The sequence below is a fragment of the Plodia interpunctella genome, chromosome 28 (genome assembly GCF_027563975.2).
Source record: "Plodia interpunctella isolate USDA-ARS_2022_Savannah chromosome 28, ilPloInte3.2, whole genome shotgun sequence".
NCBI classification, from domain to species: Eukaryota; Metazoa; Arthropoda; class Insecta; order Lepidoptera; family Pyralidae; genus Plodia; species Plodia interpunctella.
Window position 1 is genome coordinate 777,382 of NC_071321.1, and position 19,975 is coordinate 797,356.

At 36.4% G+C, this 19,975-nt stretch overlaps 1 protein-coding gene across 1 annotated transcript in view; it reads left to right on the forward strand.

The window, feature by feature from the left end:
• The window catches only part of dsb (debris buster), an 86,838-nt gene that overhangs the window by 15,847 nt on the left and 51,016 nt on the right, over positions 1–19,975 (forward strand). Inside the window, exon 2 of the mRNA XM_053765857.1 lies at positions 11,472–11,627. Coding sequence (XP_053621832.1) covers positions 11,507–11,627 — 121 coding nt within the window. The 5' untranslated portion in view covers positions 11,472–11,506. The remainder of the gene's footprint in view (positions 1–11,471; positions 11,628–19,975) is intronic.

The following is a 19,975-nucleotide window of genomic DNA, read 5'->3' on the forward strand; positions in this document are numbered from 1 at the left end:
ACCACTAATAATCTATACTATTATTATAAACATTAAGCCTTTGTGAGTTTGTGTGGTTGAGGCGGTTAATCCCCGAAACTACCGAACCGATTTCAAAAATTCTTTCACCATTAGAAAGGTACATTATCCAAGATTGCTATAGGCTATATTTTATCCCAAAATTCCCACGGGGGCGAAGCCCCGGACAACATCAATTTCCATTATATTTTTGTGTTTTTATAAGCTTTTATTCAGTTTCATCTGTCCCGTTGTCTGTAATCAAATCTTGCAAGTTAGATTTCTCCCACTTCCAGTTGTCCTACAGAGTTGAAATCTCTCACGTCGCTTCAGTTTCCATGACAATGCATTATTATGATAAGCATGACCTGATGGTGCAGCCAGGATCGGCTCCAAACGAGGGCAGTTCCCTCCTCAACCGGTTACAGCACGGGCACGGGTTTTATTCGCAAAAATGACATTTTTGTAAAAAAAAAAGAAAACTTATTAAACAAGATCTTTCTGACGACGAAAAAATTTTTGGATAGACTTTTTTCAAATGTCAAAAATAAAAAATTACACGATTTTTCAAATATCATTATATGACATCACTGTCACTGATATCACGTGTCACAATTTTAAAATTTAAAAGCCATTCCTAACAGACTTTTATCAAAACAAAAAACAGAAATACAAATTAAAGCGATTACATGCAATCAAACGTTAATTCAAATTAAATCAGTATTTTAATAAATGTTATTTTTGAAAAAACTTATTAATATACTTATAATTAATAGATGTAATAAATATTTAAGAGGGTGTCTTAAATATTTATTACATAAGTCTGTCACGACATAATATAAAACAAAGTCGCCTCCCCGCTGTCTGTCCCTACGTATGGATTTCAAGGCGGGTTTTTTTTAAAGTGTGTTTCAAGTGAGTGATTCAAGAAAGGTTTAGCTGTGTGTACAATATATTCGGTAACCTAATCGAAGACGGGCTGATCGCTAGTTTATTATATAAGACTATTATATACCTAATAAATTAACCTATATCCTTGTGTTTCGCAAGGTTGGTATTATCATAGAGAAGCAAGGTTGCAACGACTTTGATTAAGTCAATTAAATTTATAAAAAACATAGCATAACTCACCATCCAATCGGTCAATAGCCCTGACACGAAAACTAAGGTCCATGACCATAGAGCGAGCATAACTTCTTTGTGATGCGTAGAGCGCGAGCCATCGAGACTGTACTCCGTTCTTTTTCATCATCATCGTCGTCTGCAGCCCTCAGTGACCCACTGCTGGGCGTAGGCCTCCTTCCGTCTCCGCCAACCATCTCTGTACTGGGCCATCCTTATCCAGTTGCTGCATCAATTTCCTTTACATAGTATTTTTCATACGAGTAAAATCTTCACAGTACTTATTGTTGGATTTTGTTGAAAATACATCAAACTAGCAACCCATTCCAGATTCGCTCGGTTAAAACCATAATCTATACTATTATTGTAAAGAGGTAAACGTTAGTGAGTTTGTATGTTTGAGGCGGGTAATCTCCGAAACTACCGAACCGATTTCAAAAATTCTTTCACCATTAGAAAGGTACATTATCCAAGATTGCTATAGGCCATATTTTATCTCAAAATTCCCACGGGAGCGATCTAGTTTTTTATAATTACAAATAAATGAACTTGCAAATTCACAAACATGCAAATTCACAAACTCACAAACGCTTACCTCTTTATAATAATATAATATAATACAGATGCAGAATATATTGGTTTAAAAATTTTAAGGTACTTCTTTAACATTTATTAACCACGAAAGCTTACGACATACTATGCGCATTTATACATATAACAAAACTGTAAGTGGGCTATGTTTGTTCGCGCAAAACCTGAAAACTACTTGATGGAATTTGATGCGGTTTTCTCCGTTGTATAGCGGATACTCTAACTTAAAATCCTTTAAATATGTCTCATCGCGATATATTGCCTACAACCCGAGATGCGAGGGCGTAAAATGAGAAAGAGAAAAATGAGTAAAGTGAGACGTCTTAAGCTACACCTTCCTCCATATGTAAATATAAAACACTTTATTGTTATAAAATTTTGAACAAGACACACCTAGAAAGGTTTACAGTTAGGATGTAAAGTACATATTAAAACATTACATTGAAGTGTAATATTGGGAAATATTGCTAAGAAATATAAATGTTAAATTAGCTCTCTAGACCATATTGCGGTGCCTATACTAGGCCCATAATGTTACACTGTAAAATGTTTTAACTACCCACAAATGCATTATTAATCTATAATATTATGGAATGCAATAAAATGTATGAATTTGTAATGTTCTTATCTTTTGGTGAAAGGCACTTTCGTCACGTCACATACCATCCCGTCTCGCTAATATTGTAAAGGCGAAAGTTTGTTTGTATTTTTGTTACTTAGTCACGCTTAAACGGTTGGGCCAATTTTTATGAAATGTGGAATTGAGGTGGCTGATACCGTGGATTAACACATAGGGTACATTTTATCCCAAAAGTACGCGATTACCGTAAGATTTGACCAAAGTCAAAAATTCGATTATGAAAGATCAATGGCGCTTTATAAAGTAGTTGGCGTTTATGTGCATAAAAACGTAACTAGGTATATTTTATTAATAATGTCGCAGGCAACACCGTGTTATGCAAGAGTAGCATACTTATGTATGCAACTAGAAACACGCAAAGATAAGAAAAACATGTCACAGAACAGTGTGAGCGCGCTCTACGTACAAAAGCTATTCAGTTCCCTCAACCAATCAAGCGATTAGTTTGTGATGCTGTGTGTCTGTGTGTACTGTCATTTGCATTGTTCAATTTATGACAATATTTTAACTGACTTTATAAATTGCACAGTCGTACCTGTTTTAAGTTCTACTTACGTATATTTTAGATGAAATTTAATTTGTTTTCAATATAGTTTCAACTAGCTTTTGACTGCGGCTACGTCCGCGTGAATTTCTCTGCGAAAGCGGAACGAACATCATTTTCATACAAAACTTTCACCCCCATTAGACATTTGGGGTTCGATTTTTGTTAAAAACAGTTTGAACGTGGGTCTTTAACTACATGTATACCAAATGGTGACATATCGAAACAAATGTGTAATGGTTAAGACGCACGCCTGTGGATCGAAACGTCCCAGGTTCGAACCTACTCGTGCCACATGATTGTATACCAATCTGACTCATATTCATCGACCACCACTTGCTACCGGTGAAGGAAAACATCGTGAGGAAACCTGCACACTGGTTGATTGTTTACTTGTGTGTGAAATGGAGAAGGCAATAGCAAACCACTCCATTAATACTGCTAAAGAAAGTTGTTGTGTGTGTTTCATTCTAAATAATGACAACGACCCTCAGCCATGAGGAAATACGACTATGAAGATGTTTTGTCACTATCGAGTGTTTGCACCTCATGCCGGCTCCAAAATCTACGAACGACGCTAAAACGTGAACAATAATGAACATTGCGTGGTTTGTATGATTACTTTTATGTACCGCAATTGAAAACAAGCAATGTATGTCAAAACCGTCAAAATTTGGCTAACTTTTCCGCGATGGTGTGTAGGCCGACATTACAATATCGCGATTTCGACCTAAAAAGTCACTTTTCACGTCAAATTTAAAATGATAGTATTAGATGACCATACAATACAATACAATACAAATACTCTTTATTGCACCAAAAAGAAAAAATACACAGAAAACAATTTGTAATAAATATAAGAAGGTACAAAGGCGGACTTATCACTAAAGCGATCTCTTCCAGACCGACCATCCCGGCTTCGCTCAGGTAAAACCCTTATAAAAAAGTGTCTGAAGATTTTCTCTGTCTCTAGTCCATTAGTTTTTGAATTTATTAATTAGAAACAAAAATACAAATATTTTCTCTTTGTAATATTAGTATATAGTATGAATGGATTTACCAAAGTTACAAACTACTGGTATTTCGCAACAACCACTACAGACACTGATGCTATAAAAAGACAACTCGGCCGTGAATATACTATTAAAAATATACTAAACCTAATATGATAAAACGTATCTAATTTTCCATTGCCTCACGTATAATACACATAATTGCTAACTCTGAGAGCAGCTAACTAGTTCTTACGTAACGAACCCACTGACATACAGACAGACTTCCTACTTATTATGTATGATAAACTTGAGAAATATCTGCACGTGACACATCACGCGTTAAGCAATGAGGTGGGATAGGGATTTTCACGTGTTCCCTGTTGTATTCGGGTTTGTGACGCCCGGGGTCAGTTCCCAACGAGGGTTGACATCAGTTAGGCGGTCGGTCGTGAAATGGCAGCTGGATAATCACAATTTTTTAACGGTTAGTTTTCTCCGCTTGGATTTTTATATTGTATTATTTTTCATAGAAGAGTTTTATGGTAATCTTTTTTGGTAATAGATAAAAACTTATGCAAAATCTTCAATTTGAGATTAATTTACCGGGCTTAGCGGCGTCACACGCCCAAATGCATCCGTGTACACGCGAATGATTGGAAGACAAACAAACAAATGGTATGATCAACTTCCATGAATAAAATGTAGGGCATAGTCTATAAAATAAGCGAGTTTTTCTATAAATATAAAAATAAAATATGGCCATTCGGTGACACAGATCGTCTAGAAATCTGCAACAATAATGTTAATTGCGAGGTTTCACTTTCCCCACAACGTCAGATCAATATTATTATGATTATATCTGGTAACATTCACGTATTTCAAACTATCTTTTGTCCCCGGCTTGGCCCGCGTGAATTTCCCACATTAGTCATTCGTTTTTTCCGGAATGAAAACCCTAATGTCCTTCTCCGTACTTCAAACTATACGTAAATGCAATTTCAAGAAGATTGGTTGAGTAGATAAATAAATAAACTCTTACTTTCGCATTAATAATATTAGTTAGGATAAGGATTACGCGGGGTGCAGATAGTATTTTCTGTGAGCTTTTGAGCATATTGGATTAGCATGCAATAAATAAATAAATATATTAGGACAAACGAACCCGGTCGAAACCCCGACCTCTCGGTTCAATATAAATAACCAGTCATTGAATCGATATAATGTATTCGTGTCAATATTTAAGCCGTCGAAAAGGGACAAGGCGATCTACTGTTTTCGCCAAAAATATCACAAAGATGTCCTACTCTCAGATAATTATATGTTTATTGAAGAAATTGTATTAAAATATCAAGGTTTTTCGACATTTACCTTCATCACTCATTCGAATATTTATGATTAATATAAACATGACTTTAAAAATATATACATACTTATTAATTGCGCCGAGGCTTCCCTCCCGTATAAATTTCGGGATCAAAAGTACCCTATGTGTTATTCCAAGTTTTATTCTACCCGTGTACCAAATTTAATAACAAATCGGTCCAGTAAATTTTGCGTGTACTTAATAGTAACAAACATACATACACATTATACATTGTCAAAAACTTTCGCATTTATAATATTAGTGGGATATAATAAAACTGAAAGTGGGTCTGTCTGTACGTAGGAGATATTAAAGAAAAACAGTTGTGGTTTTCAAGGGACCGAAACATTTGTTTTTAATTATTGTCTGTCTATATATTTGTTCGCGCATCATGTAAAAACTACTGAGTGAAATTGGATGCTGTTCTGACAATTGTACAACTGATAGTTTTACTTAAAATCTGCTATAGATTCAATCGCGATATGACGACATCCACGGGAAGATGTGGAATGGTACTTTTTAGGGCGGAACCACATATATACCAGTAGTATAAAATACATATACAAACACACATGTAGCGGTTAAGACGCCTGTGAACCTTAAAGGTCACAGATTTGAATCCTACTCGTGCAACATGAGTTTGTATACCAATCTGAATCATGTATAGTAGTTTTCAACGACCACCACTTGCTTCCGGTGATGGAAAACAATTTCCGGTGAACAAAGGAAGAAATCGAGAAACCGCTCAGATGAAATATAAATCTTGGAGGTATCAATTTATATCGGTAGATATCAGAAGTGGGATGGGATGTGAAATTTCACATGACAAATACACCAAACACATGTAGCCGCGGGCGAAGCTGCGGGCAACAGCTAGATAAGTAGTTTTCACACAAATTTGGATAAATATAATTAGTTTCTAAATATAAATACTTATTTAAACTTGAGAAACCCATATGAAATATAGTGATTCAAACTGTTACACAACAAGTCAATTTGGATAGTGTTTTGTCAAATGTAAACATAGTGTTTCAAGGTTTTATAGTCGTATTTCTCATGACTGATGGTCGCGATCGTTACGTGGAATGAAACACACAACGACTTTCTTGGCACTATCAATGGAGTGGTTAGCCATTTTGCCATTGCCGCAAGTTGATAATCAATCAGCGTGCAGGTTTCCTCACAATGTTTTCCTTCACCGGAAGCAAGTGATGGTCTATGAAAACTACTATACATGAGTCAAATTGGTATCCAAACTAATGTGGCACGAGTTGGATTCGAACGTGGGACATTTCGGTTCACAGGCAGGCGTCTTAACCATTACGGCACCGCTTAAAACAACAACATTTACAAATATTGAACCCTAAAAACCACTATTTTTTAAGTCGGTTAAGTAGAAAGGCATGCCCCACGGATGGGCTACTTCGAGGTCATTATATATAAACTAATTTCGGTGTCCGTCCGTCACGCACTGAATGAATATACAAACCATGCAATATGATAAGTATTTTTTTAATTAGCCAGTAATTACCATAGACAAACACATCTATGGAATGGACCAAAACACAAATTGGTGCGCACCAAATTTTTTCCAATTTCTTTTAATTAATAGCGAAATATGAAAAAGGTGCGCAGGAGACTGCCTTGACTGATTGATTTATGAATTAATTAGATAGTGTTATTGATTTTATTAAACCCCGACGCAAAAAGAGGGGTGTTACAAATTTTACAGCTAAGTGTGTACGTGGCAATGTAGCTCATCAACGGGTGAACCGATTTGGTAGCGGTTTCCCTTATTTCATAGCTAATTTTATACGGTGATTCCTAGATATGTTTGATCGAAATCGGTTCAGCCGTGTAGTGACAAGTATATATTTTCATATATACTTGCCTACTACTAACTTAGTGTGCTAAATTTTTCAACAAAACGGTGAATATTATATAGTGTTATTTCTATAGGATATTACTTATATATAAAACTACTTACGTATACTGAATACCATATCTAGACATATTAATTTATAGATATTGGTGGTACAATATACGGCCCTTTGCATTCAAAAAGTGTGATGCCCTATCTAGGGTATATCTTGGCATTAAATCGTATTACTATTAAAAATTACTTGTAGTGTATGGGCAATCCCCAGCTTATAATATTTTTCAGTTCGTCCTAAATTTTCAGTCCGGTCCAAATTTCCCGCACCTTATATTTTCATTATTCACTACAATATGATGCGGTGATCCATCCCCATTTTTATACGCTACAGCCGTTCAAAAATTGTAGCGAAATCAATATTGAAAATCGGGGCTTCTTTAATTTGTCTAACAAATAAACTTGTTATAGTAAAAGTTTTAAAACAAAGTCATCTAACACGTCTGTCTGTTCGGGATAAACTCAAAAACGACTGCACCGATTTTCATATGGTTATCATCAATAGATAGTGTGATTCCTGAAGGTTTTAGGTGTATAATTTGTTAGGTTTTTACCCGAACGAAGCCGGGACGGGCCGCTAGTAGTTTTCTATAATTGTGTAGCCTATCCGTAAAAAATATTTAAATACTAGCTACGCCCCGGGGCTTCGCTCCCGTGGGAATTTCGCGATAAAAAGTACCCTATGTGTTATTCCAGGTTATATTCTACCCGTGTACCAAATTTCATAACAATCCGTCCAGTAGATTTTGCGTGAAAGAGTATCATACGTACACACATAAATCCTCACAAACTTTCGCATTTATAATATTAGTAACGTACGCCTACGTAAGGCGTGATGGCAGGTGGAGTAAAGTGCTGACTGAATGGTGGCCTAGGGCCGGAGAGAGAGGTATCGGGCGACCTATGATGAGATGGACGGACGATATAATAAAAGTCGCAGGTTGTACATGGATGAGAGAGGCACAGGACAGAGATTGGCGTACGCGAAGAGAGGCCTGTGCTCAGCAGTGGGCACAAAGTGGCTGAAATGATGATCATTATTGAAAAGTTATCATTATTGAAAGAGGATTTAGCCTTGAAACGCCACGCTGTACATGGATGAGAGAGGCACAGGACAGAGATTGGCGTACGCGGAGAGAGGCCTGTGCTCAGCTGTGGGGACAAATTGGCTGAAATGATCAGATGATGATTGATGAGTAGGTAGTAGGTTTGTTATGTTCTATATATTATTGTGCATATTAAGTATTATATTACTTGGCAATGCCCTTAATCCAAATACATAAATAATATTATGCCAATGATCAGTCTCCTTGGAGCAATTATTTTAGCAATTTGTAATTAAATCTAAGAATTCCTTTTATATAAGGGTCGTAATTAAAAGTGTATAGATAAGGAAAATAAAACCGGTCAAGTGCGAGTCGGGTTTTTATTTTATTTTTTTAATTAAATAGACTCGCAGGTTGGCAAAATTTACTGATGCAACCTACTGAAAAATTTACATGATTCTAATATTTTGTCTATACGTCAGCGGCGCGCACCGGTCAAAATCAACGTGAAATTTAACTGTGCAACTAACCTTAACATTTGTACTTTGTACAATAAAGATGTTACGAACAAACGATCAAGAAAATATACTTAGTTAATCGCCATTTTGTTCGAAAGATTTCTACAGGATCTGTGCTTGTAAACGTGTCAAGGGCACAGTTCGCGCGAATATAATTGATTGTTAATTCGCGAAGATTTTAACTGTGTTCCGTTGTAAAACTATTATAGTTTACATTGATTTTTATTCTTTTAAAAGAAAAATTCCTCATGACTGACGGTCGTGGTCATTGCGTGGAATGAAACACACAAAAGGACTAGATATGTATGACCTTATACGAGGATAATAAGAAAATTTATAATAGTATACTAATAACACTATAAATGCGAAAGTTTTGTCTGTCTGTCTGTTCCGCTTTCACGGCTACACCGCTGGACCGATTTTGATGAAATTTGGTATGTATATAATTAAAGGCTCCCGTTCAAACATAGGATAAATATTCTTTCAAAAATCAACCCTCAATTGACTTCCGCTTACGCAGAATAAATAACGCAGGCGAAGCCGCTGTCAAGTAAGCAATAATTTACGATCTATGGTACTTACTTGGCTATGGAGTTTTACACGTCGATCATATCGAATTAGCAGTTATCATGACCGTGACACGTTGGGTATTTGAGAAATATTTTAAAATCAATATTGTCACACGCACGGTTAAAAAAGGGCCGTGTCACACTATTTTTTTAGAGTTCCGTCCGTACACAATTGGTGAAATTGATAAACTCCGCTGTCCGTCCGTCTGTCTATCTGTCCCGTCTGTCACCAGGCGGTATCTCACAGATGATTTGTTGCTATGACAACAAATACTAAGGAACAAAATAAAATAAATATTTAAGGGGACTCCCATTCAGCGTTTTTATAGATAACTATCTGCTTCCGTGGGAATGTCGGGATAAAAAGTACCCTATATGCTATTCCAGGTTATATTCTACCCGTGTACCGTCTAGTAGATTTTGAGTGAAATAGTAACAAACATACATACACACACACATTCTCACAAACTATCGCATTACAACAATATTAGTATGACTAGCAACTCGGCCTGGCTTCGTAAAGTTTTCAAAAGACAAAACAGCTTTTTTGTATGTATAAAACTACGTTAATAAATTGTCTAAATAATAGCGATAACTGCATCAAAATCCGTTGCGTGGTTTAAAAAAAGAAAGCTTAGAAAAGACACACGGTGGGAGACTTTGTTTTATACCACCACTAAAATCCGTGCAGTAGTTTTTGAGTTTATCGCGAACAGACAGACAGACGGGGTAGAGACAGATACTTTGTTTTATAATATGTAAGGAAGTGATGTTGGTACGGAACCCTTAATTTCGAGTCCGACTCGCACTTAGCCGTTTTTATTTCTCTGTGTGTGCGCAGTGGTGTAAGCAACAAATGTGCTAAGTAGATCAAAAAAAAAGCAAACTAAGTTTTAAGTAAATCATGGCGTCATCAACTAGTTCATTTATTTTATACCAAAGCCATAAAATTTAGGACAATTGAAAAATGCTATGACTGTTGTCCATTTAAATTAAAACAATGTGTTTATAATTTATATGTGACAAAAGTGTACAGACTTTACAGATTCTAGTTTCAGAGATATTTGAGATTTTGTGAAAAAGAAATTGGTTATTTTAATTGATTTTAATGCAACATACAAAAGGCTACGTTTTCGTACGATAACAACGTCTCTAAACAACGTAGGCACACAACGTGAGAAAATTGCAATTGTACGTTTATTAATTAGAACTCTGACTGTTTAGAAATTTCAATGTATGTTTTACCTAAATACAGCCTTAAGGAATCTGCGCTTTCAACCAACCACTTGTACAGACAGCGGACATATTTTGCTAAAGGCTCTCCTTATAACACCTATAGTGGTTGAAATACCAGCAACGCGGGCGACACCGTCCTGTCCTGTGTGGACTGCAATAATCCTTCCAAGCTTCCATTTTACAGGAGGAAGATTGTCTTCCTCGATTACAACTAAAGAGTGTATCATAAAAGTGGCACCTAAACGCTTGGAATGGCTATTTATTTGATTTGATTTCATAAGAAATATTTACCTACATTGCATGCATGCAATTAGCGTCACGTTTTGGTTACAGTCGTCTGTATTGTTTAAACTTTATGTGATAAATTTGTCAGTGACGTTATTATGCATTATTATATGTTTTTCTAGGTCATGTATGCCTTATATATACATACAACTTCTAGTAAGCTATATGTCTGTACATAGGAGATATTAAAAAATATATATATGCGCACTCTTTTTAAAAATACAAAAATAAATAGCTACCTATATTAGGACAAATCACACAGATTGTGCTAGCCCCAAACTAAGTTCGAGACTTGTGTTATGGGATACTAACTCAACGATACTATATTTTATAACATATACATATATAGATAAACATCCAAGACCCGGGCCAATCAGAAAAAGATCATTTTCCATCATGACCCGACTGGGGTCGAACCCGGGACCTCACGGTTCAGAGGCATGTACTTTTACCACTGCGAGACAGAGGTCGTCAAAATTACGTTTATTGGACTGATACTGATACTATCTGTGTTTGTTTGCGCATCACGCAAAAACTACTGGATGGAATTTGATGCGGTTTTCTGAGCTGTATAGCGAATGGCCTGACTTAAAATCTGGCATATATATGATTATATAATTATTTGTCTGCAGACCCCAGCGAGCCCCCGGACCTGATAAGCCTCACAATGGGACACAAGCAATATCTAGCCGTTGGACAGACCGCCCGGACCAGACTGTTCGGTCTGGCGCGCGACCGGACTGTCCCCCTAAACATGCTGATATCGCAACAGGGAAAGCTAAACCACGGTAAGTCGTATTGTTTTTCATTCATTCGCCCTCTTAAATGCCATCGGAAACAGTTTTTTGTACGTATTAAAATGGGATAGGGATAGTTGAAATAAAATATCCATAGCGCATTTAAAATACACACAGCGCCATCTAGTGTTTTTATTGCAAAGTTTATTTTTGACACCTATAATAATTGGCGCCATTTATAATAGAATACAGGGTTTTAGCAAATCCAACGGGAATAATAGTTTTTCCGGGATGAAAGGTACCCTATATCATTAGATATAGGGATTAGAAAGGTATACCATTCTCCATAGTTTTAATTATATGCATACAAAATTTCAAGAAGATTGGTTGAGTAGCTAACGCGTGTAAAGGTAACAAACAAAAAAGCTTACTTTCGCATTTATAATATTAAGTAGTTGGGATAACGACTCGTCCCGGCTTCGCCTATAATCCTATAAAATAGTCTATCTTACTCCTGAAGGTTTCGTCTATCTACGTGCCTAATTTCAACAAAATAGGTCCAATAGTTTTTGAGTTTATTCATTGCAAACAATAAAACAAAAATACAAATCCAATTCATTTTCTCTTTATAACATTAGTATGGAGTATGGATGGATACTATGGATAGCTGCGTCCCGGGGCTTCGCCCCCGTGGTATTTTCGGAATACAAAGTAACCCCTATGTGTTATTCCAGGTTATATTCTACCCGTGTACCGAATTTCATAACAATCCGTCCATTAGATTTTGCGTGAAAGAGTGACATACACACATTGTCATCTTCACAAACTTTCGCATTTATAGTATTAGTGGGATTGATATGTGTAAATGGTTCAATAAACTATTCATCTATTTATATATGTACTCGTATATATCGTCAAGCAAAGTTATATACCTAGCTATATAATTGTAGTGTAAGTATTTGGCCTACTGACCAGCGCAGTGCTGTACACAGCTAACATTTTTTGTTTCAACACAAATCCGTTTTCGTAACACACTCGCAAGGCACAAGATAAGGCGGATTTATCAACTTAATATTTAAGTCATGACAACAATATTATTATTGTTATATATATATATATCTCGCATGTCATCATCATGGGGTGCCATCTTCGAATTGAAGTTTGGAGGTCAGCATACGGAAACCCTCGCGGCTTTGGGCCGCTATTTGCAGTTGGTTGTATCAAGTCCGGTCCAATGCTTTATGTCGTCGAACCACATTCGTCGAGGGCGGCCAGGAGGTCTTTTGCCAGGGATTTTGCCTTCAAGAATCAGTCCCCTTTTGTATGTGGCCAAAGAAACCAACTTTCCTCTTCCGAATAGTTGTCATCAGTTCGCGTTGACACTTAGCTCGTGGCAGTACTTTGACATTGGATGTAAAACTGGTCCACGGTATCTTCAACATTCTGCGCAGCGACCACATCAAGCATGTGCCAACTTTTAATTTTTTGTCTTAGTAGATGCAAATAAAATTTTTATTTATCTATATATCATAATCATAAAGAAGATTAAACTAAAGTATATTTTGTCTCGATGTTACCCGCGTGATTATAAAAAAAAAAAACTTACGTTTTTATACACATTAACGGCGTTTACTTTTTTTTGACAATTATACTTTTCGACCAAATCTTACGGGCATCGCGTATTTTCAGGATAAAAAGTATGTGTTAAACAAAGTTAGATGAAGCTTTCAAAACAAGTTTATTTGTTGATGACAAATTAGAAAACCCCCCGACTTTCTATATTCATTTCGCTACAACATTTGAACGGCTGAATCGATTCTGATCGAAAATGTCTCGCATGGCACGCAAAAAAAATTGCTATTAAATAAAAAAAGCTGCAGACTAATCGGTTCACCCCATCGATCAGGTCACGTGTCCTGACGCGTATTAACATTATTTTACCCATCACAAAAAGTGCATTTCAAAAAAAGACTTTTTTTTTTCAAATAGTTTTCCAATTAGGACATAAGTGCCTGTTGCAGAACTTGACTTGCAGAATGTAATGTACAACGTTGCTTTGAATCTGTACACTCCAGCTGCCGCTGCTGCAATACATGTACGGTTTGCACGATGACCTTGTCTTGTTGGGTCGTGTAAGCGATCGGTGGCGCCGTGGTATCAGCTACCTCAATATCAAATGGCATAAAAATTTGCCCAGCTGTTTGAGCGTGAAGAAACAGTTCTCACGATGTTTTCCTTCACCGGAAGCAAGTGGTGGTCGATGTAGATACAGCGTCACTGGTATCTAACGCATAACCTTCCAAAGGTAGGTTCATAAGGTACATAGAGACTAACATCTTTTGTTTTACGACTTTTGTCTAAACGTGATAAATACAAAAAGAAATCCCGTTTTTAGTTTTAATGTCGTTTCAAACTTTTTGTTCGATTTCGCTACATAAGGCTATATAATTATGTATTTTTTTATATGAAAAAAAAAGCTACGAATCACGAAAAGTTGCCCGTTTTGATATACCCAAGTAGTCTTTAGGAGGTTTTGCATTTGATACCAGTAACCATGTATATTAGTCGGATGATGTACAAACTCGTGTGATTTGTACCACACTCAATGCACACAAAGTCAGGTGAAACATACCTACTACGCATACTTTGCCGTGCAAGTCAGTACTGCTTAACAAGCGACGCATATATTTTATAGATTAATATTCGTGTTGCTGTGCTGTCTCTTTCTCACAATATAAAATCACAAATAAGAGGCATAACCCCATCAATGGTGGTCCGTTGCGGCGACGCAGCATATCGTAGCTCCGTTGTTTTCACGGACACAAGCCAAAAATTTAAGAATCTATGAAGGTACCGATTTTGCGTACGTTAATATGCGTACAAACGTGGAAATTATCCATGAAAGGGATTTCTATTTTTTTAGTTTTCGCCATAAATTTATTGAAAAAAATCGATAAAAATGTTTTTAAATAACAAGTGTGTATGCGATTACTTGCCAATACAATTCATTAAATTTCGGTAATCGTAAAAATCATATCAGATTCTTTTAGGCGACTATAATAAAAATTTGACACCATTGATCATTCATATCGAGTGTGTTATGGCTAACACTGGTTTCAGATTTTATTCAAGTCGCCAAAAGGCATTTGACACCAGTGTTAGCAAAGCACATTTGAAGAGAAACAAAAATGTTGGCGCCTTGATGTGCCTTTTATTGACCCAGGGCTTCGCGACGTCACAGCATCGAATGTAATAAACACTCGTTGAGATTTCCCACACGGTCATCCCGCCGACGTACCGCTTTCGTTCTTAACACTATAGAAAGTGACAATATAACGCTTTTACTGACTCTGAGCAATTGGCCAGTAATGGCGCGTTAATGACAAAGATAAAATGGATTTGTGAGGCCATCACACATCAGTTGTTAAGATTAAAAGTTAGCGAAAAACTCAATTTTATATTCATGTGAATTAGGCTGGATTAGCTTAGTGTTTCGGCAACACTCTTTCCCTTGATTTACTTTTACAATTTGCGCAGGAGGGAAATCAGACGGCACGTACTGTGTCACTTTTAGTCCAGTTTAAATTGAGTGTTGCATTTGAAATGATTTTAACATATTACAAAAATCCAAGCGTGTAGGTACCACTTGAGTGGTATTGAGTTAAGGCTGTATTTAGATAGTTGGATGATCATATGGAATAGAAAAAAAACAGTTAACTTTATTCACATTTATCGAAAAAAGAAATCAAAGTTCACACTTACAAAAATCAAATAGTTGAGAAACAAACATTGAAAGTTTAAACTGTAATAACTAGTTCTTGTTACTAAATATAAGTACAATTGCAATTTTCTCACGTCGTGTACATGATTTAAAGACGTTTTTTGTATGAAAACGTAGCCCTTTGCATATTGCATTAAAATCGCAAAATGCCAAGTTTACACCTTTTTAAACAAAATCTCAAATATCTCGGAACTAGAATCTGCCCAGTGGAACCCTTTTGCTTGAAGCGCCACAATGATATATATATAAATGTTTATAACTAAACGTAATTTAGGTAGGTAGGTACTTAAGAAAATATAATATTAGAACAACTAAATTAACCTAAAATTAAAAAGTAAAGTATAAACATGAATATAAATAAAAAATTGCTTCTAAATCGCCTTCGCCGTGCGGTAAAGTTCCCAGAAGGCTGGCGACATTTCCTCTTTGTATGGCCAATAGTCACCAACCCTTGGGTCCCGGAGACATCGACCAGACGTGCGGAATTTTCTTTGTAAAGGGTTTTTGCGTCCGCATACCAAGGTCTCTAGTGGCCCGTCCAGGCTTCGCTCGGGTAAAATTCAAAACAAATTATGCACCTAAACCTTCCTCAGGAACCACACTACCTATTGGTGAAAACCGCATGAAAATCTGTCTGGTAGTTTTTAAGTTTATCACGAAACAGACAGACGCGGCAATGGACTTTGTTTTACAGTATGTAAGGATACACAAATTAATAATGCGTTTGAATGTTTTCTTGGAATTTATTTTTAAAACTTGTTACCCAACTCACATATATAGACTGTCCAATCATCTCTTGGGCTTTCCAATTATTGCTTGACCTCAGTTATCAAGGCTTTCGTTCATTTTATCTTGATTTTACTTGCATATCCAAATGTCTCACGCATCGTTACGACCTCGGTGGCGCAGTGGTAGTGCATCAGAACCGAGAGGTCCCGGGTCCCGGTCGGGCCATGATGGAAAGATCTTGGATGTATATCTATATTATGTATTTAATATAAAATATAGTATCGTTGAGTTGGTATCCCATAACACAAGTCTCGAACTTACTTTGGGGCTAAATCAATCTGTGTGATTTGTCCTAATATATATATTATTATTTATTATTTATTTATGCTTATTTCATATGCGTCGTTAGTAAATAATTCTTTGCTTTTATTTAACTTGCAATGTAATGTAAGTCGCTATGTCCGTATGTCTCAAATGGAATGTTGCAATTCAATTTTGAAGCAGATATCTACAACCGATTGAGCTGAAATTTTTTGTACACACGTTTAGTTAGTGATCACAATTATTATGATAAGCATGACCTTATGATGAACCCAGAAACAGCTCCAGATGTGGGAACCACTCAACGGCACGGATATGATTAATTTGTTGCACACATTGAATGCAATGAGATCTCTCTGACGAAAATAATTAAAAGCTTGTGTCGAAAATGTAATTTTTGTAAGAAACTTATTTAAAATCCATTTTCTGTGGTTTTTATTAATGTCGATGTCCTTGTACTGAGAAAGCAACATGGTCACGTGATCACACAGCCCATTATATGTTTTGCAACTAGGCAAATAATTATTTTACCAAGTTTTTAGCGTTGCGTTGCGTGCGTGGGCTTCGTTCGTGCGATTTACGTCCTTCAATGTAGGTACATACTTTACGGCTACACACTATCACCGAACTCGGACAGATGCACGAAAATTGCGTAGTTTTTATTATAGTTTTAATTTACCGCATTGAAAAACCAGCAATGTATTCCCAATCAGCTAAAGTTAAAGTTAAATAATGAATTGCCGGCATAAAACCATGCCTACTGCGGACGATTTAAAGTTCATTTTTCAATGAACGCTATTTTGTCGGCTGGAAGCGGTGCGGTTATGAAGTTTTTATTTCTAAAACGTTCCCAATAGATGGCGCTTTTCAATATTAAAACGCGCTATAGCTTTGTTTTGGTACTAAATTATAATTCTTCGAAGTTAATGTGTTTATTTTCGATGTCAAGTCAAATTCAGTGAAATAGATTTAGACAATGTAGATAGAACGTGGAATGTACTTAGATATACTTAGATATAGAGACTCAATTGACGGCTCTATCTCTAGGTTACCATACGTATTAGAGATTTGATCTAGATTTTTTTTATTGACTGTCTTCACACGGATAGTCGAGGGGATATAGAAGCTATAAATTCATATACTCGGCGACCTCGGTGGCGCGGTGGTAAAGTGCTTGCCTCTGAACCGAGAGATCCCGGGTTCGATCCCCGGTCGGGTTATGATGGAAAATGATCTTTTTCTGATTGGCCCGGGTCTTGGATGTTTATCTATATATGTATTTGTTATAAAATATAGTATCGTTGAGTTAGTATCCCATAACACAAGTCTCGAACTTACTTTGGGGCTAGTTCAATCTGTGTGATTTGTTCGAATATATTTATTTATATTTATTTATTTATTTATTTATTTATACTATCTTCTCCATAATAAAATCTTGTTGATGAAGATTTTATCCATGATTTTCTATCCTTTAGTTATTTTATCGTACATTCTCCATTACTCATGAGAATCCGTCTTGGCTTGTCTATCGGTGTTTCTCAGAGCGTTTTGACAGCTGCGACCGCGCTGTCATTACCATTTTTCAAAATTTAACAAAGACAACAGTTAGTTTTACTGTCTGGCTTTTAAATCATCTGAACTGTGGTCAATGTCAATTGCATAAACGATTGATTTTGACGGGTGGGAATGACAGCGCGGCCGGAGCGGTCGATAACGCTCTATGAGAAACATCCGCGAAGTCCTTTCTTCCTCACACCTTTTCTATTATGATAATTCTGATTATTATGATATTCATCTAATGATGATGACGACCGCGCTAAATGTTGATGAAAAGGCAGGACAGCGGCCCTTGGGCTCTGATGCTCAATGGCTGAGTAAGTAATCGGGAAGACGCTCAGACGAGACAGAGAGAGCTTCTGACAACGAAACATGGCATGCGAAGTACTTAAGCGGCCCCTAGGCGCCGACGCTTTAACACTGGAAGCAACCAAATTGAAACGCATATTGCATCATCCGGTTAAAGTTAACTGGACGGTTAACAACCGTAACTGCACAGTTGTTTTGTAACACATGCTAAATCTCAGCGCGATATTGCAAAATTTAGTTTATAACTTAATGAATAATCAAATTGTACAATTTGTTAGGCGTAACTGAAGATGATTGCCCGTTTCCATTGTTGTGATGTTGACGTTCTCTTCATATTATGTGCAATAAAAACACACACAACAACTTTCTTGGCACTATTAATGGAGTGGTTGGCCATTGCCTTCTAGATTTCACACACAAGTTTATAATCATATTAAATTATTACTGACAAATATTTCATTAATGCAAACAGGTCACATTATTGGGTATCACTTTAGATAATACTAGATGTTTCTTGGGGGTTTCGCTCCGGTGAGAATTTTGAGATAAAATATAGCCTATAGCAATCTTGGAAAGTGTACCCTATCCGGGCCAATCAGAAAAAGATCGTTTTCCTCCCGAACGGATGAACCGATTTTCGTTTAGTTTTTTTTTTTTTTGTGTCATAGATAATTTTATCCCGAGTGTTCGTCAGCCGTTCAAAATTTGTAGCGTAATGAATATTGAAAGTCGGGGGTTTTTTAATTTGTCTAACAAATAAACTTGGTAGCTTCCATACACAGTATCAGTCGTACTCCAATAAATTAAAGTATAATTCTGTATTTTTAATAGCTATATTACAAAACACAGTGAGGTCATCACCGATATTACGAAATAACTCGTACAGAGCCTTGGTTCAGCTATAGCAGTCGAATATAATGATATATGTATCATCACTATCACCTACATAGTATAAAACAAAGTCGCTTCTCGCTGTCTGTCTGTCCATATGTATGTTCAGATCTTTAAAATTACGCAAAGTTATTTTTGAGAGCGTCTAATTAATCGCCTGCCCGGCGTACCATCAACTTTTACGGGACGATTCCAATGCAACTCAGTTCAATTTAGGAACCTAAAATTGATCGCATTCATGCAAAAAATTAAGTCGATGGTACGAATATGCGATAAATATCAGTTTATGATAAACCCCTTGGTCCATAACATACACATTTACCTATTACAGAAATCTTTATTCTGACCAATCTCGTCATACATCGCCAGTGGCGCACATGCAAGTGTTCAAGTTACTAGCGAATGCAATTTCCTTTTTTGTCGTGTGTAAGCATTTCAATCGTTGTGAGTTTGTATGTTTGAGGCGGGTAATCTCCGAAACTACTGAACCGATTTCAAAAATTTTTTCACCATTAGAAAGTTACATTATCCAAAATTACTATAGGCTATATTTTATCTCAAAATTCCCACTGGAGCGAAGCCCCGGGCAACATCTAGTCTATACTGTTATTATAAAGAGGTAAGCGTTTGTGAGTTTGTGAGTATGTATGTTTGAGGAGGGTAATCTCCGAAACTATCAAACCGATTTCAAAAATTCTTATACCATTAAAAAGGTACATTATCCAAGATTGCTATAGGCTATATTTTATCTCAAAATTCCCACGGGAGCGAAGCCCCGGGCAACATGTAGTAAGTAATATGTGATATCAAC